Source organism: Balaenoptera borealis, assembly GCF_965194805.1.
Source record: "Balaenoptera borealis genome assembly, chromosome: 2".
NCBI classification, from domain to species: Eukaryota; Metazoa; Chordata; class Mammalia; order Artiodactyla; family Balaenopteridae; genus Balaenoptera; species Balaenoptera borealis.
In genome coordinates, this window is record NC_138867.1 from 51077009 (window position 1) to 51102431 (window position 25423).

Below are 25423 nucleotides of genomic sequence, written 5' to 3' on the forward strand. Positions count from 1 at the left end.
CTTTCTCTAGGTGCAGCAAGTGGGGGCCACTCTTCATCGCGGTGCGCGGGCCTCTCACTGTCGCAGCCTCTCCCGCTGCAGAGCACAGGCTCCAGACGCGCAGGCTCAGTAGTTGTGGCTCACGGGCCCAGTTGCTCCGCGGCATGTGGGATCTTCCCAGACCAGGGCTCGAACCCGTGTCCCCTGCATTGACAGGCGGATTCTCAACCACTGCGCCACCAGGGAAGACCTGAAAATGAGCTTTGATGTTAGGTCTTCCTACCAAGTTGGTCCCTCATTCACTTCCCCACATCCTATTGTACTTCTTGTTCTTCCTTGTTAGAAGGATCTCACTCCTTGCTTGTCTTCTGTTACTGGGCCAGACTGGAAAACGTATGCATGGACTTGTAATATGTTGTGCTGCTCTGGACTAAGAGGAAAGAGAACAGGGTACGTGAAACCAAAGAGAAGGTTGTTCTCTTTGCCGGTTAGACTTTGTTTTTATGCATCGCCTACTGAATAGTAACTTAATTTCTTTTCTCCTGAGAAGGCCCATTTCATTTCTCATTAAAGCTTTTATTTTTCTTTTCTGTTATTGGACTTACTGATAAGGCCTTAGGTGAGTGGGGAGGGATATGCATCAGTTGTCTCAAATTATTATCTAGTTAGTTAATGATTTCACAGTTATGGAGCAATATTAACAAGGTGATGAGCCCATGGTTTTCAGTATTATACTGTCTCAAGTATAGTTTTTTAAAAGTGCCCTCTATCTCTAGACATCACTCTACTGAAGTTGGTAGGCTCTTGTGGCTGCATACTTTAATGTGAGAAGCCCTGTGGGTTAAAAGATAAATATGGTGAAAGCAGCATGAATGAAAGGAGTGGATAGTATGTGTTCTGCTGGTCCAAATGTGCCTTGTTTCATTGTTCCTGACTCTTGAGGCATCATGTGACATAGTAGAGGGCACTATATTTTAGTGGGAAGTAGTTTTTTGATTGTCAATAGTGTGTAATTGTAACATACAATACTTTCCTTTTATCTCCATGTCTTCCCGTATGTCTTGAGTTTCCAGTACCTGAGCGTAAACCCTTGCCTGTCCTTAGTTTGGATATTGGCTTTGGAAAAGCTCACTTTTTGCCAGATACCTTCTCTGATACTCTTCCTAGCCTTAATTCTATTCTTAATACATAAGTTCACATTTTCTTTGTATTTTGTTTGAGGTCCCATGGAGCAAAAATTTTTATGTTCTAGTTCAGTTTCCTCATGTTTTGGCTTTCAGAACCCCTTTTCTTAAATCATCTGCTTCTCATCTATGAAAGCCTCCTAAGGCATTGTCTTCTAGAATGGGGGCCTCTGAGATAAAAGAAGAAAATATGTATTGGTCTCTACGCCTGATTCTTGGCACAGAGCTCCTGAAACCCTTGTAATTTCCTAAGTGATAAGAACATTAGGAGCATCTTTTGTTCTGACGAGGCGACTCTGGGGTGGGCTCCTAGATTGAGGTCACCAGAGAGACTGAGCCATGATTAGAGGCTTGGAATTTTCAGCTCCAAGCCCCATCTTCCACAGAGGGGAGATGAGCTGGAAATGGAGTTAATAATTGAGTATGTATGTAAGGAATTCTCCATAAAATCCCAATAGTAGGGTGTTCAAGGAGCTTCCAGATGGGGGAACACACCCACATCGGAAGGGTGATATGCCCCAACTCCACAGGGACCAAAGCACTTGTGCTCAGGACCCTCCCAGACCTTGCCCTCTGTAGCTCTTCATCTGGCTGTTCATCTGTATTCTTTATCATATATTTTAGTAAACTGATAAACATGTTTCCCTGAATTCTGTGATTTCTCTGGCAAATCAGTTGAACCTAGGGAGGAGTCATTAGAACCTTTGGCATCTGAGGGACTTGGGGGGTGGCTCAGTCTTGTGGGTCTGAGACCTTCACCTGTGGGATCTGACACTATCTCCAGGGAGATAGTGTTAGAATTGAGTTAAATTGTAGGTCATCCAGCGGGTGTCACAGAATGGCATGTTGGGAAAATCTTCCACACATTTGGTGACCAGAAGTAAAGTGTGCTGTGAGTAAAGAAGACTCACAGAAGAGAAACATAGTAGGGAAGAACAGGGTTTCTCCCTACTCGGGAAGGAAAAATCTGAGTTTTTTTCCATTAAGGACCATACCCTCCTGGAGTTTTATTCCTACTATAATTACAACTAACCAGGTAAATTCAGGAAGTAGCATTCTTAGCAGATGGAATCCCTCCATGAAAGTCCTAAGACTACGAAAGTGTTTGTCAAAAAGAAGGCTGGTACAGCTGGAGAGTAGTATGAAAAGTTAGGTGAGGTCAGAGAGAGGTAGGCAGCAGCCAGGTGAGATGGGGTTGAGTGAACCATGATTAGGAGTTTGGATTTTTATGTGTAATGGGAAGTTACTGAAAGGTTAAACCCTTACTTACTTTATTTATTTATTAAAAAATTTTTAACATCTTCATTGGAGTATAATTGCTTTACAATGTTGTGTTAGTTTCTGCTGTATAACAAAGTGAATCAGCTATATGTATACATATATCCCTATATCCCCTCCCTCTTGCGTCTCCCTCCCACCCTCCCTATCCCACCCCTCTAGGTGGTCACAAAGCACGGAGCTGATCTTCCTGTGCTACGGAGCTGCTTCCCAGTAGCTATCGATTTTACATTTGGTAGTGTATATATGTCAGTGCCACTGTCTCACTTCGTCCCAGCTTACCCTTCCCCCTTCCCGTGTCCTCAAGTCCATTCTCTACGTCTGCGTCTTTATTCCTGTCCTGCCCCTAGGTTCTTCAGAACCATCTTTTTTTTTTTTAATTTCCATATATATGTGTTAGCATGCGTAAACCCTTACTTTAAAGCAAGGGAGACATGATCAGATTTTGCAAAACAGCACTGTGTAGAGAATGATTTAGGGGAAGCAAAGAGTGGAAGCGTCCCCATGTGGGAAGTTATGCAGTAGTTCAAACTGAGACAGAATTGACTTGTAGCACACTGTTTACAGTAGGAATATAGAGAAGTCGAAAAATTTCATAGATAAATGTGACAGAATTTGATGATAAATCGGGTTTTGGAAGGGTAAATGAGAAGGTCAAAACTGAATCCCAGGTTTCTGGCCTGAGTCACTGGGTGCTTAGAATTGCTCTGTAGTCAGATAAGGACAACTGGAAGAGAGCCTGATTTTGATTTTCTATCTTGTTTTCCTTTGTTTTTGTTGGGAAGGCACTCAAAAGTTTGGTGTTGGCTACCTTAAGTTAGAGATGCTTGTGAGACTGCCAAGAGTGGATGACGAGGATGTAGATGTAATAGGGTTCCAAAGCTCAGAGAGGTCATTGCGAGTGCTAGCAGTATTTAGGAGGAATTTGGCAATGTGCCTGAATGAGGCAGGTCTAAATAGCAGGCAGTTAACTCATTTTCCCTGTAAGAAAAATCTACATAAGGTTTTTGGTCAGCTTGAATATGTTGTATTTACAAAGCTGTAACAAAATAGTCAAAATGCCTGTTATATTGTTAGTTTAGTTACACATACATATTTTAAAATAATGTAAATAGATTTTTTTCCCATTATTTCGTGATAGTTTTATTCAAATGCTTCATGTAAATCTTTGACATCAGTGTTCTCATCATCACAGGCTTCCCTTCTGATCACGTAACACTGTTTTCCAGAGCACATTATCTTCATTTTGGTCTGAGCAGTGTGACATACAGCACTTCTCCAGAAATTTAACTCTAAGCCACAAGTATCTTTTCATATAACTTTAATAACGTTAACTAAGTTGGCTTTTTCTCATTTATCCAGAAGATATATGTTCATGATTGCCTTGTGATAACTTGTATAGCTCTGTTTTCAACAGTGTCCACCATTTATAATGGTGAGGTCGTGCCTCCAACCCCATAATTACTAAATCTCTATTAAATTCTTTTGTATCACTTAAAAAAAAAAAAGTTTGTCAAGTGACTCCTGTAAGCTTTGAAAATAAGCATTGATTGGATTTTTTCAGCCTAATGTCTTTTCCAAACAGTTCTGTGCCAGTCATTGATCATCTTCTTTTTAATGGAACCTTAGTATATCTTCACTGAGCAGTGTTTCTTAAAGCATAGTCTTCCTCTTGAAAATCATATAATATGGCAGTTTCTTCTCATCCCACAATACATAGATCACTGTAGTTATTTCTTATTGTCTTAAAGATAATGGCTTGCTTTTTTTTCCCCCACCTCTATGCAGTCAAAAAAGAAAAAAATGTTAATTGGGGGAATGGTTTATAATATGTAAGGATAATTGTTGTGTAAACTTTAATTTTAAAATAACTTAGTGAACTTCCATTATGAACTTTTTATCCTTTTATTTCCTTGCCCAGTATTTGTCAAGGGAACTAGATTTATTAATACATACACTTTTCCATGACCACGAAGAGAATTAACTGTGTAGAAAGGGTGTATGTTTCCATTTAAGTGACAGAAGTATTTCCAGCCTAGGTCCTGGAAAATAGGGGAAAAACCTGATTTTAGTATAAATGTCACCACTTCTATAACTTCCGATGTGGAAGGAATTCTGGAATAAGACTGATAAATCAAGGCTTTTTTCGTTTTCCTTTTTCTTTTAGTAAACTGCTGTTCTTTGCTTAATATTGTTAATGTAAGCAGAAAAGTATAATTTACAGAATATTTTATTTGATTGTGGCTCTTAGTGCTTAAAAACTTATTTTCTTAAATTACCTTAACTTCATTGACCCTCTGACTTAGGATTTAATGATGTGAGTGAGTTCAGATATTATTAGGTGCAGTGTACGAATAGTGTAATTATTGTCTGGTTAGAGCAGAGAAAATTTTAAAGTGACTGAAGTTCTGATTTCTTTCTTTCTTGGGCTTGCTACTATGAAAAACTTAAATCATCAATTTTCGATTATAAAACTGTTCAGAAAAAGTAACTGAAAATTTGATGTTTCTGCATTCCTGTTTTCCTCCAAGGCCCAAGGGAATGAAGATGTGATGTAAATGTGTAAATCCATCACTTACAGAGAAGTTATTTAAGGCACAGGCTCTATGATGATGGATTAGTTAATCTAAAAACTGGAAGTGTAAAATGCTTACTAGAAAAATACTAATAAAAATTGGATAAGTGGAAAGAAACTAGAGTCCTGTCCACATTTAACCTAATATTTATTGTTTAGGCTAACCAAATGAATATTAGAATATTTCTTTTATTTGTGCCTTTGGGATTAAAAATTTTGCACTTTCTAGGGGCATTTTGTTTTCTGAACACCTGTGGCTGGGTTCATAGTGATACAAAAGGACAGAAATAATTTTAAGCCAGCATGATTTTTAAAGTTGGGTGAAAAACACAAGAAAGATGGATTTTTTTTTTTCTTTAGCACATAGTTTTCAAAAGCAAGGAAAAATCACTCTGCGTGAAGTTTCTGCAGTTCACTTATTCTACAGATACTGTTACATACCCAGAAAATGTCATACCTTTAGGAAATACTAAGTCAAGATTAAGAGCTGTAGTTTTACTCACATGCATTTAACTGAAAAAGAAAAGTTTACTAAAAAGTATGTGGAATTGTTTTAAATGATCAGGTAGTCTTTACCCACTGAGTAAAATTTTTAATGCTCTCACCTACTTATTTAATGTTTGTGTCTATATATATATAGTACATCACTTACAACATACTTGAAGAACAAAACAAGCAGATGTTTAAGGAGGCCGGTCTTCTTTCTGTAGCGTAGTTGTAACTCTGATCTATGCAAATAAATTAATGTATCAACCAAGTATGTAAAATAAGAAAAGGAAAGGTGTGATAGGTAAAAAGGAAGATTACTAATACTTCTTGCCCTTCAGTTTTACTTTTATTCTCTCCTTTCATCCTTGATGTTAAACTTTCCTTGCATTTTCTAAGATGAATGTTTCAGATGTAGATTCCAACACAGCCACCTTCTGTTCTATTTTCTGCCTAATGTCCGGTGTAGACTAATCAATTGTAATATGTAATCTACAACTTAGTTACCTATACTTGTAATTTAAAAAAGAAATAAGTAAAAATAATATTGTTTAAAAAAAAAACAAGGGAGGGCAGTTTTCGAGCTTTGGGGATCATAAATTCCTATGATTATTTATTGTGTGTTCACATGATGCATAATGTTACCCTAAGGGACATAAAGAAATAAACGTAACACATGGGCTCTGCTTCATGTTACTTACCATCTTAGGGAGAGCGGGCCTGCAGGCATGAAAAATTAAAGGACATAAGAAGAAAGTAATAAAAAAGGTGCCACATGAGTGGCACGCCACATGAGTAGTGCAGAGGTTTTATGCTATTGGAAATTCCAGGGGCAGAGTGCTCAATTACAGTGAGGTAAAGAGTGGTCAGGGAAGACTTCGTGAAGAAAATGTGAATTATACATTGAATAGAAAAAAGGAGGGAGAACATTGTGAGAAGCAGGAAGGGAGTAAGCAGTTATTGGAGTCAGGAACTTCTGTATTCAGGAGGTGATGACTTAATGCCTGAAAGCGGTGGAAGGAAGAATAGTTCAATACCACTTTGGAAAGGTGGTTTTAGTAGAGCTTGCTGAGGCTCTCGATAGCCCTTGGAAGTTCTTAAATTAAGGAGAAAGAATAGAAGGCACCCATTTGCCTCCTTGAAGCCCTCAATAATAAGGAAATGAATAGAATCAGTTGGGTCCCCTTTAGCATTGTGAAATGAAAATAAGTTTATATCAAATTTGGGATTCCTTTAGGAGAAGCATCTATCCTAATGCAATAAATAAAGGATAAGTTAACTTGAAAATTCTAAGATCTCAAGTGGTGGTAGAATGATCCAGTCTCAAGTTTCGTGCTGGAGATTTCTCGCTGGATGATGCTCCATGGTCCAGTTGAAGTTTATAGTGATCAAATCAAGACATTAATTGAGAACAATCAACATACCACACAGGAGATGGCCGACATACTCAAAATATCCAAATCAAGCACTGAAAATCATTTGTACCAGCTTGGTTATATGAATCGCTTTGACGTTTGGGTTCCAAGCAAAAAAAACCTTTTTGACCGTATTTCCACATGCGATTCTCTACTTAAACGTAATGAAAAAGTTCCGTCTTTAAAACAAATTGTGACAGGTGATGAAAAGTGGATACTGTACAATAACGTGAAACGGAAGAGATGGTGGGGCAAGTGAAATGAACCACCACCAACCACACCAAAGGCCAGTCTTCATCCAAAGAAGGTGATGTTGTGTATATGGTGGGATTGGGAGTCCTCTAATTTGGGCTCCTTCTGGAAAGCCAAAAACAATTCCAACAAGTACTCCTAATTAGACCAACTGAAAGCAGCAGTCGACGAAAAGCGTCCGGAATTAGTCAACAGAAAATGCATAATCTTCCATCAGGATGACGCAAGACTGCATGTTTCTTTGATGACCAGGCAAAAACTGTTACAGCTTGGCTGGAAAGTTCTGATTCATCCATCTTATTCACCAGACATTGCACTTTCAGATTTCCATTTATTTCGGTCTTTACAAAATCCTCTTAATGGAAAAAATTTCAATTCCCTGGAAGACTGTAAAAGGCACCTGGAACAGTTCTTTGCTCAAAAAGATAAAAAGTTTTGGGAAGATGGAATTATGAAGTTGCCTGAAAACTGGCAGAAGGTAGTGGAACAAAACAGTGAATACATTGTTCCATAAAGTTCTTGGTGAAAATGAACAACGCGTCTGTTATTTTTACTTAAAACTTGAAGGAACTTTTTGGCCAACCCAATAAGTCAGAAACCTGTAAAATTGAGACAGTCAGTTATTCAGGATATCATAACCTGATTTTAAAAAAAAAAGGAACATCTCTTTTGTTGCTTCATTTCTTTGTCCTTTAGTTTCTAAGTTCCCTGAGGTGGCCATCTTTTTTATCCCCAGGGCCTATCAGGATGTCTAACATGTTTTGTGAGCTCATAAAATGTCGACTAAAGTGAATGAACTTGACCATGGTGACCTATACACCAGGAAGAATTGGCCTAGGTAATATGACCACTTAACTCTAATCACTTCTTTCTTCGTGAGTTAATTGGTATCCTGGTATAAATCCACCTCTTATTAATACTCAGTAAGCCAGTCTTCTGAAGTCTGCTCATGGGGGTATACCAAGATAAACTTCTGGCTGGAATAATCAGTAATCAGTGTTTTTTTTTTCTTTAAGCTCCTGAATGTTGTTTTTTCTACCGTGCTGTAGAAAACTGTGGGTTCCATATCCATGGATACAGAGGGCCTACCGTACTACACCATTTTATAGTATAAGGGACTTGAGCATCCATGGTTATCGAGGGACCGTTGTATAGACTAGCATGGAGTTTGGCTGTCTCTTTCAGGGATACTAGATTGCCGTGCCCTAGTTAATGTGAACTGCCACTTCATGGTAAGCACTGATTTTGGAGAATTAAGAGTTGAGTGAGATCTAAAATTACATGGTTTTCTCTGGCTACCTTTACTTCTCCCACATTACACCAGACACCAGATTTGAATGGATGTACACAAGAAGACTACTATTAGGAGATGATACACTGAGAATTCTAATAAAGTATTACTTGTAACTCCAGTATGTAATACACATAAAAGAAAAAACTGAGCTTTTTTCATAAAAAAACAAAAACAGTATAATACCTAGTTCCTGGCTTGTTGTATTTAAAGAAATAATGTATATAAGATTATCAAAGTACAATGACTTTTCTCCTTCCCTTTGTTCCTCCAAACCTATTGCTATTTCATTCCTGGTTTCCAGCTCTCTTTTGTTTCCATTTTAGATGTCTAATTACATTTTAAAGCATGTAATTCAGAAAGATTGTATATTACAAAAAAGATTTATTCTTAATTTATAAAGTACAGAGTTGAGAGTATTGTGTGGATAAAAAGGGAAACAAATGCTTAATCTTCAAAAAGAATCATAAAGAATACTGTCTATAAAAATTTTATTTTAAAGGCTTCTTCGTAAATGTAACATTTACACATTTTTTTAATACTTAAAATAGGAGGAAAAGAATGTATGACTTCTAATGCTTGTTTTCTTTAAACATCTGTTCTGTATGCCAGGAAGGTACAAGCCTCTTTTAGCTTTTTGTTACCTGTATTATTTTGGGGTACTTTTCCCAAACTGCTTAATGAGTGGTAATTGAGTTGCATCCTCTGAGTGCTTTTTGAAATTGAATACTCTGAAGATAATTTTTGCTTAACTTCTCCTTTTATTGATCCCAAAATGTGGCGTAGAATCTCCTTTTCCACTCTTTTTCTTCAGTCCGTCTCCTTTTCTAGAGTCAACTCTTTTCATTCAAAGCCAGATTACATACCTTTCTACTCTGTGCCGTAGTCATTTTCCCCTTTTCTGAACTTGCAGTCCAAGCCACACCCCCTCTGGCACTTAATAAGTACTCCAGGGTAAGCATGGTTCCCCCCCCACCCCCCGCCCCATCTACTGGAATTAATCCCCCCTTCCCCCACCCCCTGCTTTCCCCCAGGCTAGATCTCTGCCTCTTGTGTCCTTTTCTGTGCAGCATGGGTGACATTTCAGTGAAAAATATGACTGACTGAGGTTGCCTCACCTCCCTTCTTCACCCCTACAAGACAGTCATCTGTCTAAGCCTCTCACTTGGTAGAGCTAGAAATTCAGCTGGAGGCAGGGGAGGGAAGAAGGAGTGTGAATCACAGTGATCACATGACTGACTTCTCCTCCAAGCCTGAATAAGCATGGGCCGGGACAATAGTCTTTCTTCCTGACTAGCATGTGCAGGTAGAGCAGAGGTTGGACCTATATCTTCTGGCCTGTGTCCAGTCTGCTTCTGTGAGTATCCTTATATCTTCTTTAGTTTGATTTTAACTCTTCTTTTTGTCAGTCATTCACTAATACTATCTTTTGGCTTTCTGTAAACCTCAGGTTCCTGAACCTATTAGATTTCTCTCAGAACTTTTCAAGCTTCGTTCTGGTTCTGGCAGTGTCGTCTAAATAATCCGATCATTTATGAGAAAGGGGTGAAGTTACTGCCTTTGGGAAGAATTGTGCAGTCAAAAGTTTACCTTATCCATGCTGCAGTTTATCACAATCTGTTCTGAGCCTTCAAGGCTCATTCTGTAAATGTTCATCTCTGAATTGAGGCCCAGTGCTGTAGAACTGTATCATTTTCTAATTATGGCAAAGATATAACTTCTTACCATCTCCTCAGAAACATGTGTGACCATGCTGGTAGCCCCAGCATTGATCAATATGATAATTTGAAGTAAAACCTGTAAACAGATGAGCTGGTTGTCAAATTACACCATTTTAAAATCTCTCTCTCCCCTACACTCCCTTATAATTAACATTCACACACATAGTAGAACATGGTCACACGTGGATTGTCAGATACCTGTTAGGAAAATTCATAATCATTCTTTTGAGAAAATACACAGTACTCAGAAATTCCATTGATTTCTTGGGAAATTTCTAGCCCTAGAAGGTGTGGGGTTGATCTTGGAGGTGATCTGAGCAGAGAAGGCAGCTGCCTGAGTGGATTGTCCCTAAGTAATATTGACATAAAGGCCTGGTAAAGAGCCTTGGAAGCTATAGAATACAGGGCTTTTGTCTTTTTCAACTAATTGAGATCAGTTGTTGATAGCTATCCAGAATGCTGCTCTGTTAAAAAGGAATGTCAGGCCCTGCCTGCCTTAGCTTGCTATGATGGATTAGGGGCGAATTACTCTGCAGTGGGAAGGGAAAATGGCTGTATTCCCCGCCATGCATCTGCCATCCCCGAGTCCAATCTTCACTTTACAGACAAGAAGACCAACACTTAGAGAAATGAGAGAGTGGCTGAACTTTTAGTGCACAATCTTGGTTTCCAATGCTTTTTAAAAATCATTTTCTTTAATATGACTTTTAAAAATATGACATATAGGTAATTTACAGTGTTTCAGGTATACAGCGAAGTGATTCAGTTTTATTTATATATATATATATATATACATATATATATATACACACATATATATATTCTTTTTCAGATTCTTTTCCGTTATAGGTTATGACAGGATATTGAATATAGTTCCCTGTGCTGTACAGTAGGCCCTTGTTGTTTATCTATTTTATATATAGTCGTGTGTATCTGTTAATCCCAAATCCCTAATTTATCCTTACCCCCCTTTCCCCTTTGGTACCCATAAGTTTGTTTTCTATGTCTGTGAGTCTATTTCTGGTTGTGTTTTTTTTTTTTTTTTAGATTTTATTTATTTATTTTTTATTTTTGGCTGCATTGGGTCTTTGTTGCTGCACGTGGGCTTTCGCTAGTTGTGGCGAGTGGGGGCTACTCCTCGTTGCGGTGCATGGGCTTCTCATTGCGGTGGCTTCTCTTGTTGCGGAGCACGGGCTCTAGGCGCGCGGGCTTCAGTAGTTGTGGCACACAGGCTCAGTAGTTGTGGCTCACGGGCTCTAGAGCGCAGGCTCAGTAGTTGTGGATCACAGGCTTGGTTGCTCCGGGGCATGTGGGATCTTCCCAGACCAGGGCTCAAACCCGTGTCTCCTGCATTGGCAGGCGGATTCTTAACCACTGCGCCATCAGGGAATTCCCTCTATTTCTGCTTTGTAAATAAGTTCCTTTGTATCATTTTTTTAGATTCCACATATTAAGTGATATCATGTAATATTTGTCTTTCTCTGTTTACCCTACTTCACATAGTATGACAGTCTCCAGGTCCATCCATGTTGCTGCAAATAGCATTATTTCATTCTTTTTTATGGCTAAGTAATATTCCATTGTATATATATGTACCACATCTTCTTTATCCATTCAACTGCAGATGAAACATTTATGTTGTTTCTGTGTCTTGGCTATTGTGAATAGTGTTGCTGTGAACATTAGGGTGCAAATATTTTTTTGGATTAGAGTTTTCATCTTTTCTGGATATATGCCCAGGAGTGGGATTGCTGGGTCATATGGTAGCTCTGTTTTTAGTTTTTTAAGGAACCACCATACTGCTCTCCATAGTGGTTGCACCAACTTACATTCCCACCAACAGTGTAGGAGGGTTCCCTTTTCTCCACACCCTCTCCAGCATTTATTGTTTGTAGCTTTTTTGTTTTTTGTTTTTTTTTTTCACTGCACATTTTTTTATTATTATTTTTTAAATTAATTTATTTATTTTTGGTTGTGTTGGGTCTTCGTTTCTGTGCAGGGGCTTTCTCTAGTTGTGGCAAGCGGGGGCCACTCTTCATTGCGGTGCACGGGCCTCTCACTATCGCGGCCTCTCTTGTTGCGGAGCACAGGCTCCAGACGCGCAGGCTCAGCAGTTGTGGCTCATGGGCCCAGTCGCTCCGCGGCATGTGGGATCTTCCCAGACCAGAGCTCGAACCCGCGTCCCCTGCATTGGCAGGCAGATTCTCAACCACTGCGCCACCAGGGAAGCCCCTGTTTGTAGCTTTTTTGATGATGGCCATTCTGACTGATGTGAGGTGATACCTCATTGTAGTTTTGATTTGTATTTCTCTAATAATTACGATGTCGAGCAGCTTTTGATGTGCCTCTTGGCTCCAATACCTTTTTCTAAGGTGTTTCTCACTAAACCAAATAAGGCAGACTGTATGTGTGTTTCTTTCTTGAGAGATTTTTAAAATTCTTATGCGAAGGATATATAGCGATATCAAAAATATATACTCTTGCAATAGGTTGTTACATACATTAAAATGTAACAGAATGATAACAACTATTGGTTATTTTGCCCATCTGGTGATTTAGTTCTCTAAAACCTGATGACACTTGAAAGTACAGACAAAAGGTTTTGACTTTACAAAGGTGGGAACATGACCCAAACTGTGTTGACTTTGGGAACTACTTTACTGAACATTTTAAAACTTAATTATGCATGTTAATGCAGTATGAGAAACACAGTATGTCCCTTGCAGGAATGATACTATTAGTTCCCTGGAGATGAGTTATAATTTATTCAGTTATTTTTAGCATAATTTTGTGTGCCAGTAAATGGTTATATACTTCTACTTTTTAAAAGTTAGGCTTATTAAGGTATAGTTCACATACAGTAAACCTTTTTTAAGCATACAGTTCTGGCAAATGTACACAGTGTATAACACTTCCACACTCAAGATACAGAACATAACCATCACCCCCAAAAGTTCCCTTGTGTCCCTTTGCCTGGCAACCACTGATTAAATAATTTTGCCTTTCCAGAAAGTCACATAAATGGAGTCATACAATATATAGCCTTTCGAATCTTTTATTTTTCTCAGTGTAATGTTTTTGGGATTTATTCAAGTTGTTGCATGTATCTGTAGTTTGTTCCTTTTTATTGCTGATTATTCCATTGGATAAATGTCCCACAGTTTATCCTTTTGTTAGTTGGTAGACATTAGGATCTTTGCAGTTTTGGATTATGAGTAAAATTACCGTAAATATTTACATACAGATCTGAGAATACTTGTTTTGGTCTTGGGTAAGTACCCAGGAATGGGATTGCTTAGTTGTGTGGAGTGTTAACTTTATAAAAACTGCCAATGTGTTTTCCAAAATGAATGTGTCATTTTTTATTCTTACTGGCAATGTATGAGAGGTCCTGTTGTTTTTCACCCTTGCCAGCACTTGGTATTGTCAAGTCTTCTTAATTTTACTTTTTATTAAAATCTCATTACAGGGAATTCCCTGGCAGTCCAGTGGTTAGAACTTGGCACTTTCACTGCAAGGGCCTGGGTTCAATCCCTGGTCAGGGAACCAAGATCCCGAGCAAGCCGAATGGTGCGGCCAAAAAAAAAAATTTTCGTTACAGTTTTAATTTGCGTTTCTCTGATGACGAATGGTATTGAGCATTTTTTCAAGTGCTCATCTGTATTATCTTCTTTGGTGAAGTATCTGTTCAAATTTTTGTCCATTTTTAAATTGTGTTGTCATCTGAGTTTTCAGCGCCAAGTTCTTCATCAGATTTATGTTTTACAGATATTTTTTCCCAGTCTATTGCTTGTCTTTTTCCTCAGGAGTAGAGACTTGATATTCAAAATTTTGTACCTTTATTCTTTTAGTTATGACATTAACACAAGACTATTATAATAAATTAAAGAATATTAAAGCATCTCTTTCCCATCTGATCTACCCACCTAAGTATTTAAGCATACTGGTAATCTAGTGAAGAAAATTTTAATGTAATATGCAAAGTACAATTTCTGCTTTAAGAAATACATTTTGAAAGTTTCTTTTGTACTTTCAGACTAAAATTTCTCTTCATGTTCAAGAGGCTAATTAAGAGGAAAAAAAAGAATTACCTGTTGAAATACTCCATTTTAACCTGTTTTGCTCTCCTTTTATTCTAGTGTTATCCAGGATAAATTCTGTGGGATTATAAACATCTCAGTGGAGGGCCTACATGATGTTATGACAGAAGATCCTGAAACGGGAACTTATAAAGAGTAGGTGGATCATTTAATTAATTGCACTTTGACTTGGGGAGTAATTAATTATATCCTGCATTATTTTTGTTTACTATAACCATATACGCATGGTATGGCAACTTTTAAATTTTGTCTTTATAAAAGAAAAATATTTTTGTTACTTTGCTTATAATATTGTTTGATCTTGAGATAAGCTTAGTTTTGTTATAGTGAAATTCTCAATTGGACTTCTTTGGTCTAATCATCATTTTATGATTTGACATTAGGTTTTTAAAAAAATTCCAAGTGTATTTTAACATATAAATTTCTCTTTTAAGATATTTTGAATAGTATGTTCTTTTTTTCCACTAACAATGTTCCCCTGCCCTTCAGGCGAGTTATGGAGAAAGGGGAATGGATTAGCATCCTATATTTGTATTTGACTGGTTGAAGCATCACTGGCACCTTTAAGATATTAGAGGGTCATATGGTACTTGACTACTTCCAAAAGAGAGTAGTTAAAATTACAGTTGATTATTGAACAACGTGGGGGTTAGGGACGCCAACCCTCTGCACAGTTGAAACTCCACATATAACTTTACAGTTGACCCTCTCTGTATCTGCGATTCCACATTTATGGATTCAACCAACCACAGGTTGTGTAGTACTGTAATATGTGTAGCACTGTAATACGAATTTATTGAAAAAAATCTACACATGTTCAAATCCGTGTTGTTCAAGGGTCAACTGTGTATTCTTTGGGAGATTAGTTAAAATTATGTTATCAGGAATGCTGATAATCTCACATTTATATAACTATTAATGTGAAAAAATTTTTTATCATTATATCCTGTTATTTATAATAGAATTATCATATCTTTCTTAATATTGCTATTAATTTAAGGCATGTTTCATATAATGATAAGCAAGGCTTGACTTCTCAGTAATGTACTTAGCCTATTTTCCTTGCTTTTTATAAAACCATCTATAGCAAATGAGAAAGATTGCCATTCGAATCATACTTTGTTGAAAAATATGGAAAGTAGATATATGTAGTTGAAACATGTATAACATGTTTAACATGTATAAACAAAATGTTTCTGGTGTGTAACTTAGCTTTCGGGAACATAGGAGTTCAGATGACATGGAAACCTCAAACTTTTGTGATTACAAACCCAAAATAACAAACCATTTTATGTGTGTAGGCAATTTTTAAAAAGTTAATGTAGGGATTATAGCACATGACTATAAATATTGTGCTTACATACATAATATGCGACAAAGTTTATAACTATTTGTGAAATATTTAGGTTATATTCAAATGTTCCCTGTCTTCTTTGGAGTATATAATTTGGTTAGGGGGAGGGTGTGTCTAACAATAGCACCATGAAAACACTAGTAATGTGTAAAGACAACGATATATGTTTTGAACAAAGCACACAAAACAGTAGAATTCCAGATTGTGCTTTAATAGAGTGTCAGAGAAAGAAAAGGCATAGTGTGTTAACTGGAAGCGATGAGAGTCAGGAAGTTGTTAGAAATAAAGTTTAGAAATTATCTAGTGTAGTTTCATTATTTAAAAGATAGGTTACAGAAGCTCAGAAAAGTGCAGTGACACAGCAAATTAGTGGAAGAGTCAGGACTAGAACCAAGGTCTTTTGACTCAATATGCCACACTCAGCCATGAGGGAAGTTTTGGTTTGTAAAAGGAAAATGTTGGATGTAAGCACAACAGACTGACTGGGAGACCATTATCTGGTCTCCCAGATATGGGAGGTGCATATATCTGTTTGAATTAGTGTTTTTCTTCAGATAAATACCCCAAAGTGGAATTGCTGATTTATGTAGTAGTCCTGTTTTTGATTTTTGGAGGAGCCTCCATACTATTTTCCACAGTGGCTGCAGCAATTTACATTTCTACCAATAATGCACAAGGGTTCCCTTTTCTCCACAATCCTTGCCAACATTTGTTATCTCTTGTCTTTTTGAGGCTAGCCATTCTAACAGGTGTGAGGTGATATCTCATTGTGTTTTTGATTTTCATCTCCCTAATGATTGGTGATGTTGAGATCTTTCATATGTCTTATTTGGAAAAATGTCTGTGCAGATTCTCTGCCTGTTTTTTAATCAGATTGTTTGATTTTTTGGGTATTGAATTGAATTATTTTTATATATTTTGGATATTAACCCCTTATCAAATACATGATTTACAAATATTTTCTGTCATCCAGTAAGTTGCCTTTTCATTTTTTTGATGATTTCCTTTTGGTTTGATGTAGTCCCACTTGTTTGTTTTTGTTGCCTTTGCTTTTGGAGCAGATCCAAAAAATCATCACCAAGATCAATGTCAAGGAGCTAACCACTTATGTTTTCTCCTAGGAGTTTTATTGTTTCAGGTCTTATGTTCAAGTCTTTGATTCATTTTGAGTTAATTTTTGTGTATGGTGTGTGGTCTAGTTTCATCTTTTTGCATGAGTTTCTTTATATGTTTGTATTTTAGTTAGTAGAGTTCTTATTTTATTAAACCAGGAAAATATATTAATGACACCTGTAATTTGCCTTCTGCTTGTCTTTGGTTAGAGTGGCTTCCCTTTTTTTCCTTAAATTATACATTGTTTTCAGGCACAAAGGGAGGTGAGATTGACAACCTATTGCCAAAATTTGGGAAGTAATAAGAAAGGATTTAGCCAGCATTTCAGGAAGCTTAGAGCCACTAAAATTTATTTGAAAGAGACTCATAAATTGTGTTTTTTATAGTTAGAGAGTATAAAACATACCAGCCATCAAGGATATAGCTTTTTTTTTTAAACAAAAATAAAATTTAGGCTTTTATAAGCATTTTTCTCCCTTCACTTGATACATTAACCCACCAGATAGCTCTTCAGAATGGAATAGAGGATATCAGAAGCAGCCTTGGTTCCTTGACTCTAAATTATCCCCTGTATATTATCCTAACTTATGTTGGTCTCAGTGACCTCCTTGGCGTCTCTCTCCCATTTTACCCTTCTGATCCATTCTGCTCCATTTCTTAAAATTAAAAGCCCAGTTTCTTATAAAGTTGATGGGGCGGTATTCTTTGCTGATCCTCAGTTTACATTATTAGCCTTGTCTCTTCCTCCCTAGATTCTTCCTTCTTCCCCAAATGTGCCATTTCCTTTTATACACATGGCTTGACTCAACATTTCTTCTTGGCATGTCACACCCTTAGCTTTGCCCTTCTTTGCAAATACCTACCTCTAAGATTCCTTTCCATATTCTCAGGAAGAATTCATTGCATCCTTCTCTGTTCCTTTGTGGCACTTTGTCTATACTGCTAATATACAACCTTTAGTTAGTTGCTTGTTTTCAGTCTAGTGGTCATAGAAGGATTTGAGGCAGTGAATAAGAAAAGCTCATGCTCATTATGACTGAAAACTATTAACACAGGATTGAAGGAATTTAAACAAGGTTGAATGGCGAAACATGTGGCATCTAGATGTAAAACAGCCCTGATCTTGCTAACTACCAGGGCAAAGAGAAACATTAGGAATTACCTAGTTCCTGTTTTCATGTAGAGGGAAGTAGGTGTATCAAGGGAGGGAGACTGTTTCTTGGCCTGAGCCCAGAAATGAATTTTTGATAAGATATTTATATAAAGGACTAAAAGGATTTTTCAGCTGCAAGTAAGAGAAACCCTGAGTCAGCTGTCTTTAACAATAAAAAATTTGTTATCCCTTACAACAAAACAACTGCAGGTAAGAGGCTCTAGGATTAGCTACTTGTGACCTCACAATATCTTTAAAGACCAGGTTCTTTCTACTCCATCCCCTCAACACATTAACTTCATATGCAGGCTACTTTCTCTAATCGTCAGAAAGTACTTCTAGGCATTACAGTTCATGACAGTGCCAGTGCCAGCAAGTAATCTTCTTTTTCCTTATGTCTTTTTAACATCATAGGACACTTTTCTAGAAGTCATTTCATCAGACTTCCCTTCATGTCTAATTGGCTAGAATTTCTTAAACATGCTCCTGTTGAAAGCAGTCATTAACTAAGGGAATACGATTGCCGTGATTGCTTACTGAGCCACTGGCACCTGGGGCTCAGATCAGCTTTTTCTGAAGCATATGGTGACATGCAAGAGGAGGATAACCGACAAGTTCAGGGCTCTGTTAGGAAGGAGGGCGATTATGTAGGCACCCTAAGTGTCCACTGCAGAGACCAATGGAATAATGTCAGTTCTAGTTTTATTAAAACCTTAAGAAGTGGGTTTGTATAGACTAAATGAAAGGTGTACCTTTAAACCAGAAATAATTTAAAAGATTTCATGTTGCATGCTAACACTGTTGGTTGTGTTTGGCTGGTTGGAGTTTCTTGTTGGGAAAGATTCCGAGTTAGCAGACTAGAGCGCCTGGATGTATTCAGTGGACGAGAGTAGGATGTGAGGGTGGCTGCCTATGCTCACATGTTAATTGTCCCTATTTTAAACTGTTGTTGTTATTATTTTATTACTATTACTACATTCACAGCGCACACATTTTAGCTTACTAGAATTCTGTTAATTCTCACCATGCTTTTTATGTAAAACATGATTCCCTATCTTTAATCTTTGTCAACAAAATGAGATTTGACATCTATGTATGTATGTATGTATGTATGTATGTATTTATTTATGGCTTTTGTCGGGTCTTAGTTGCGGCACGCGAGCGCTTCATTGCGGCACGTGGGCTCCTCTCTCGTTGTGGTGCCTGGGCTCCAGAGCACGCAGCTCAGTAGTTGTGGTGCACGGGCACTAGGGCTTAGTTGCCCCGTGGCAGGTTGGATCTTAGTTCCCCGACCAGGGATCGAACCCGCGTCCCCTGCCTTGGAAGGCAGCTTCTTAACCATTGGACCACCAGGGAAGTCCCCAAGATTTGACTTTTAATTGGAGATTCTCTTGCAGGAGAGAATTTCAGCTTTGGGCTTTTCGATTCAATTTTTTTGTTGTTTTTTTCCACTTTCTACCTTTCAGAGACCCAAATGAATGCAATTTGCAGAATTGTAAAGTAAAAATATCCTGCTCTCTGGGGAAAAAGTGTGTATATTTATATCCAGAATATACTTTATTATTAGTGTGATAAATCTTTTAACTTAGGGAAGGGAGAACAGAGAGTTTTTTACTATACAAGTAAGTTGACAGATTTTGGAATGTAGTGAAGGGATTTGATGCAGTACAAAGCATACTTCCATGGAGATCCAGATCTATTGCAGTTAAAATTCAAGTCTGCAGCAGACTTAAAATAGCTTAAGTGAAGGAACTCCATCTTATTATTCAGTTCTAAAATACAAACTGGGATCTAGACTTTTTCTAAACGTTTTAGTTTATTAAATACCTTTTGGGTTGAGATAATAATGTCATAATTTTCCAACTTTGTGCCAGAGTTCCTTGGCCAACTAGTTGTGCTATATCATTTTATAGTTGACCTTGAACAACTCGGGGATTGGGGCACCCACCCTCTTTGAATTTGAAAACCCAAGTATACCTTATAGTTGGTCATCATACCCACAGTTCCTCTGGTTCCACGTCCTTGGATTCAACCAACGAGGGATCGTGTAGTACTGTAGTATTTACTGTTGAAAAAAATCTGCGTATAACTGGACCCCTGCAGTTCAAACCCATGTTGTTGAAGAGTCAACTGTATATCATGGTGGACGAAAGCATTGCAGTTCCAAGAGGTTAAAGCCATGAAGTGAGTTAGAGATTGAGCTCTTGCTGTTTTTCAGGGCTTCTGATTTCCAGTTTAAGGTTCTTACTGTTTGATCCCACCAGGTGTACTGACTCATCAGAGACAGTTGTTCCAGAAATTATTTTTTTAATGGTGGGGGATTAAGGATAAAAGGACATTCACGTCCCCTGCAAGAGTGAGCCTGATCAGGTTTCTGGTGTCAGCGCTTGTCTTAAACCCTGAATCAAAAGTTATTTACACGGCTGAGTCAGGAAGTGTCCTTCTCCTGTACTTGCCACAAAACATAAGAGAAGCGAAGCTTTCTTTGCCACAGTTTATTGGTTAAGAACCTATGACTCTGATAAATTACTGAATTCTATTCTAAATTAGGAACAGTGACATTTGTTCTATCAGCTTGATTCACTAGACAATATTCATATCTTGTCTCCCTGGAACCAGTGTTGACTGAATAGGAAGCTATATTTCTATTATTTCTGCTAATGGTGAAGAGCAGTAGTGCAGATAATCAAAATAAAATGATTTATAACTGTCCTGCTGGTACAAGTGCTATCAGGGACAGGTTCCTCATAGCATAGTAATGTAATTTGGAGCACGAAGTAGATTGTTACATAATTAATAGTGTTTTAATGATGTTACTATTTAAATTTCTGTTACTGTTATGAAACATAAATAATTAGACATATGAAGATTAGTGGTAAAAGAAGTATTAATTTTAAGTGTTTGTAAGTATCATTTTTTAGAAAGGTATAAAAGGTATACCTTGCTTTGTCAAGTGATTTATGGTTCAAAAGTTGCCTATAAATAAATTTCTTAGAATTTATTACCTAAATACTGAAGCAAAATGCTCTAAGTTTTCTTTGGTGTCACCCTTTTAAAAGTGAGATATCTTTTCATAATTAAACTTTTTAATTATACATCTAATTTATCTAGCTATTCCTCACATATTGGTACATAGAAGCATTATTGTTCTCAGTATTTTGAGGTTTGTTTTTAGTATATTATAGACCTTTAAATTTATTTAAAACATTTTTTTAAAAACTGCAGCTGTATGTTAATGTCTCATCTTGAAGAACCAAAAGTAACAGAAGATGAAGAGCCACCCACAGAACAGGATAAGAGGAAAAAGATGGTAAGTTACAAAAGTAGCTTCTAAAATCTGGGAAAACCATATATCGTCATTATATTCTGGAGGTTTCAAAATATGTGGTGGTCCATTCTTCCTTCCTTCCTTCCTTCCTTCCTTCCTTCCTTCCTTCCTTCCATCCATCCATCCATCCATCCATCCATCCATCCATCCATCCATTCTCCTGACCCTGTTGCAGAATTAATGTAAGATAACTGAGTTATGAAATTTGGGGTATAATACTAAAACAGATAAATTGCATTCATAGTACAGGAAGTTGAGTTTAACTTTTGATCTGAAATAATTGTTTCTTGTCTTAGCAGAGGGTTTACTCCTTTACTTACAGGAACCATGTGACCCTCAAACCTTATTTAAATTGTAATGCTAATTCTTCTGTTTTGAGATTTATTGAAATTTCTTTATTCCCTATTTCATGGATCTTATAATGATTTTGAAATCATTACAAGCCTTTATAAGAATGCCTTTAAATTAACTGCTAAATTGTTTTGAAAACCATAACTCTCTCTACAGGAGTCTGATAAGAAAAAGGAACAAAAAATAGGAAACATCTAAAATATCTTACCTCTAAAATTAATTATAATCATGAATTTTTAAATACTTTGACACGTGAATATAAAATAGTTACTTAAATAAACTTTTTCTCCTTTTTCTCTTGGAATCTGCTCTAGTCTCCTGACCTCACCAGTTATTAACTTCATTGTACTTTCTGTCCTCATTCGCAATTGAGAACAACAGCACTCTCTACCTCAAAAATAGAATAAATAAATTAATATATAAAATGGTCATGAGATAGATAATGCTGAACACCTAATAATTACTTTGTAGGTGTTGGCTATCATTAGTCTACTCATGATATTCACTCCTTGAATTATCCCACATTGATCCTCAAGGGCTTCATCCTAGGTGTATAGCTAAGCACGGCTCTGACAGACCAGCCTTCTTTTAAACTGTGTTTGAGTTTAATCCATTTTACTTTGTTTTTATGCTAGATGTCATTTCCCTAGCACTAGTGTAGAGGAAAGGACAATATCCAAGAGTTCATAAAACCTGAATTCTAGTCCTGTTTGTGTTGTTAATGATGACCTTGAGGAAGTCACCTTGTCTCTTGAGAATCATTTCCTCATCTGAGAAATGAGGGGGAAATTGGATTAGCAAATTCCAAGGACTATGAGCTAAAAAACTATTTGATTTTTTTTTTTAAAGCTCTTAATACCATTCCTTTCTTTCCCCACTATCTAGTGTCCTAGTGAAGTTTTCAATTGTGAATATACCTCTGGAAATACTTCTCCCATGAAATGAGACTGCTAAGCAGTATCCTAAATACATGGAAAATGTATTTTCTTCACTTAGAATAATGATAACCTTTTGGTAGAACGTAACAATTTGTCTTTCCCCCTCTTTCACCTCTACTTTTTTAAGCCTTGAATATATCATTGGTGTTATAGAAAAATACGATAACATTTTTCTTAATAATGTTCTGAACTTATAAATGAATAATAGGTATTCTGCTTCCTTTCACATCAGCTTTTTGTACACTTTAGTAACACGGTTAGTCTGGTAGATCTGCCCTTTGCAAATTGATCTACCCAGGTCTGTTCTTCATTACGTATAGAATCCTTAGTAACATCATAGAGTAGTAATTTTAATTCTAACTTTATTTTGAAGGTAAGCGCAGTACTATCTCAGAGAGCAGTGTAAGAACATAGTTTTCGAAATAACCCTTAAAGTTCTTTGATTCAGTTTTGTGATCCTAAATTTTATTTGAGAACTCATTATTTTATCATTATTGTTCTATTTTAGGTAGTATTGATTTATAGAACAACTTTTATTTTTTAAAGTGGCTGATTTTATTTGAAATTAGTCGTCACAGTAGCTATTTGATGTAGATTTATATTGTCATCTCTATTAAGATTTCCAGTGCCTTAGCCATAAGGCTTTTAGTCTTATGCTGATAAATACCACAGTGTTTATGATTAATGCTGAGATTATGTATCTTAGCCTTGAATAAATATAATTATGAATACAGTGCTAATTTTTCAGTAACTTTTCAAAAACAAACAAAATTAGTTTCACTGTATCTTTGGGGTTACAAGAATAAATTATGTATTTTCTTTCTGTAATTATATCATCATTCTTGTACTGTGATGTCTTTAACATTAGAAATTTTTTGAGAATTATCTAAATGTGTCTTGGTTGTAGTTTCAAACGGAAGTGTTTGCTGGTAGGTGATTATGAATTATTATTCAAAAGAAAAACCAATCTAACATCAAAGAGTTTTTTCATTTTAAAATGAAATTTTTTATTTACTTGGAAGAAAAAGTGTAGCTGCTTGATTCCAAGATTACATAGTTGAAAGTCTGATTTACTGACTGTCATTGTTGTCTTAAAGTAGTCCCAAAACGTGGCGTCTTCATTTCAGTAGCTGCTTTGGTAGAGCGAAGCAGCAGTGATTATAATTCAGAAAGGTGGTGATTAGTATTATATCAAATGTGCCAAATGATTTTCCATACGTTTATGAGAATTCTCTATATTTCATCTTAAATAAGGATGAAATTTCTGTTCAGGAAAGCTATTAAGCTGTCCAGACTTTTGATTGTGTGCTTTTTTATCCAGCTCTTCTCTGTTCTATCTATTTGGGGGGAACTAATTCTGAGAAGATTGAACGTAGCTTAAGCGTTTCACTTCATTTCTAAGTTTCCTCTCTGTCCAGTATACTCCAGTAGTAGAATGGTAATTCCATGACCTCTTCTATAAAGAATCTAGCTAATACCTTAACATTTTAAGTTCCTTATAATTTCTTTTTTTGTGAAATGTGACATACTAGGCATTTATACATTGACGCTTCTCAAATTTAAGTTTTTGAGCATATTAATGCTTTCTGGCAATGCTTTGGTACCTGCTAAGAAAGCATTATTAATGAAACATTTGATATAATAAGTAAAGCTGTGTTGATCATGCTTTCCTGTTAAAGTTTAAGCCCTAGAAATATTTTGATAATCTGTTTCTGTAAATAATAATCTAGTTTTATACATACTTAATAGATGCTTTAATTGATAATGGGGTATAAATAAGTTGAACATTATTAAAACTACACTAGCTTCTCACTCACTTGTGCTAGTAGAAGCAGTAGCACAAATAAAGGTCTATCTAAACATCATTCATATGGTCTTCTGCTTTTGCTGTAGCACAGCTAAGCAAATTGATGATATGTTAGGTTGGCTTGCATTTTATTTGATAAATTCATGACCAGATCCTAAATCTTGTGGCAAATATAATAAATCCTGAGCATGCCTTGCATTTTGCCTTCGAGTGAGTATTGTCTCCTGTGCTGCTATTGCCAAATACCGTGCTGGGTCAGGGAGGGCCAAGTGCTGCATTGTGGGAGTGGAACTTGTCTGAAAATCATAGCCTACAGGTACCTGATATTTCTCTTTCTGAGAGCAGATAGACGGCCTCTTCCTCCACTTCTGCCTCTGTTTCCCTCCCTCTTCTCCCTCTCCCTTCAGCTTCCTTCCTTCTCATCAACTCTCCCTGAAAACTTATTTGCCTAACTATGAAATACAGTAGTTTTCCTCAGACTTTTACTTACATTTGGAATATAGAATACATTGTTGGAGGGAAAGTTACCTTATTATCAGTTGCAAATATTCCACAATGTCGTTTTGTAAATTTTTAGTTCAAATATAATGTCAGCAGGGTGCACTATAGTGGTGGTTTGGGGTGGGACATTGTAAACTCTCCCTGAACAGGTTTTTTTAAAATTTTCGGTTGTTACATAATATTTATTTATTTATTTAAAAAATATCTTTATTGGAGTATAATTGCTTTACAATGGTGTGTTAGTTTCTGCTGTATAACAAAGTGAATTAGCTATACGTATACATATATCCCCATATCCCCTCCCTCTTGTGTCTCCCTCCCACCCTCCCCATTCCACCCCTCTAGGTGGTCACAAAGCACCAAGCTGATCTCTCTTTGCTATGCGGCTGCTTCCCACTAGCTATCTATTTTACATTTGGTAGTATATATAAGTCCATGCCACTCTCTCACTTCGTCCCAGCTTACCCTTCCCTCTCCCCGTGTCCTCAAGTCCACTCTCTATGTCTGCGTCTTTATTCCTGTCCTGACCCTAGGCCTGAACAGTTTTGATCACTGAGAACCAGTAAGATTATTCTTTTGCCTGTTCCCATTTACCTC

General features: G+C 36.8%; 1 protein-coding gene across 8 annotated transcripts in view; it reads left to right on the plus strand.

Moving 5' to 3' along the window:
• IPO11 (importin 11) overlaps nucleotides 1–25423 on the plus strand; it is a 485545-nt gene that overhangs the window by 156054 nt on the left and 304068 nt on the right. For all 8 annotated transcript variants that reach the window (XR_014242109.1, XM_082383170.1, XM_082383171.1 and 5 more), the window contains 2 exons: nucleotides 14321–14416; nucleotides 21127–21211. Coding sequence is in view for 7 of the 8 variants with exons in the window: in XM_082383170.1 (XP_082239296.1) it covers nucleotides 14321–14416; nucleotides 21127–21211 (181 nt within the window). In the remaining variant the exon portion in view is untranslated. Of the gene's footprint in view, nucleotides 1–14320; nucleotides 14417–21126; nucleotides 21212–25423 lie in introns of those variants that run through there.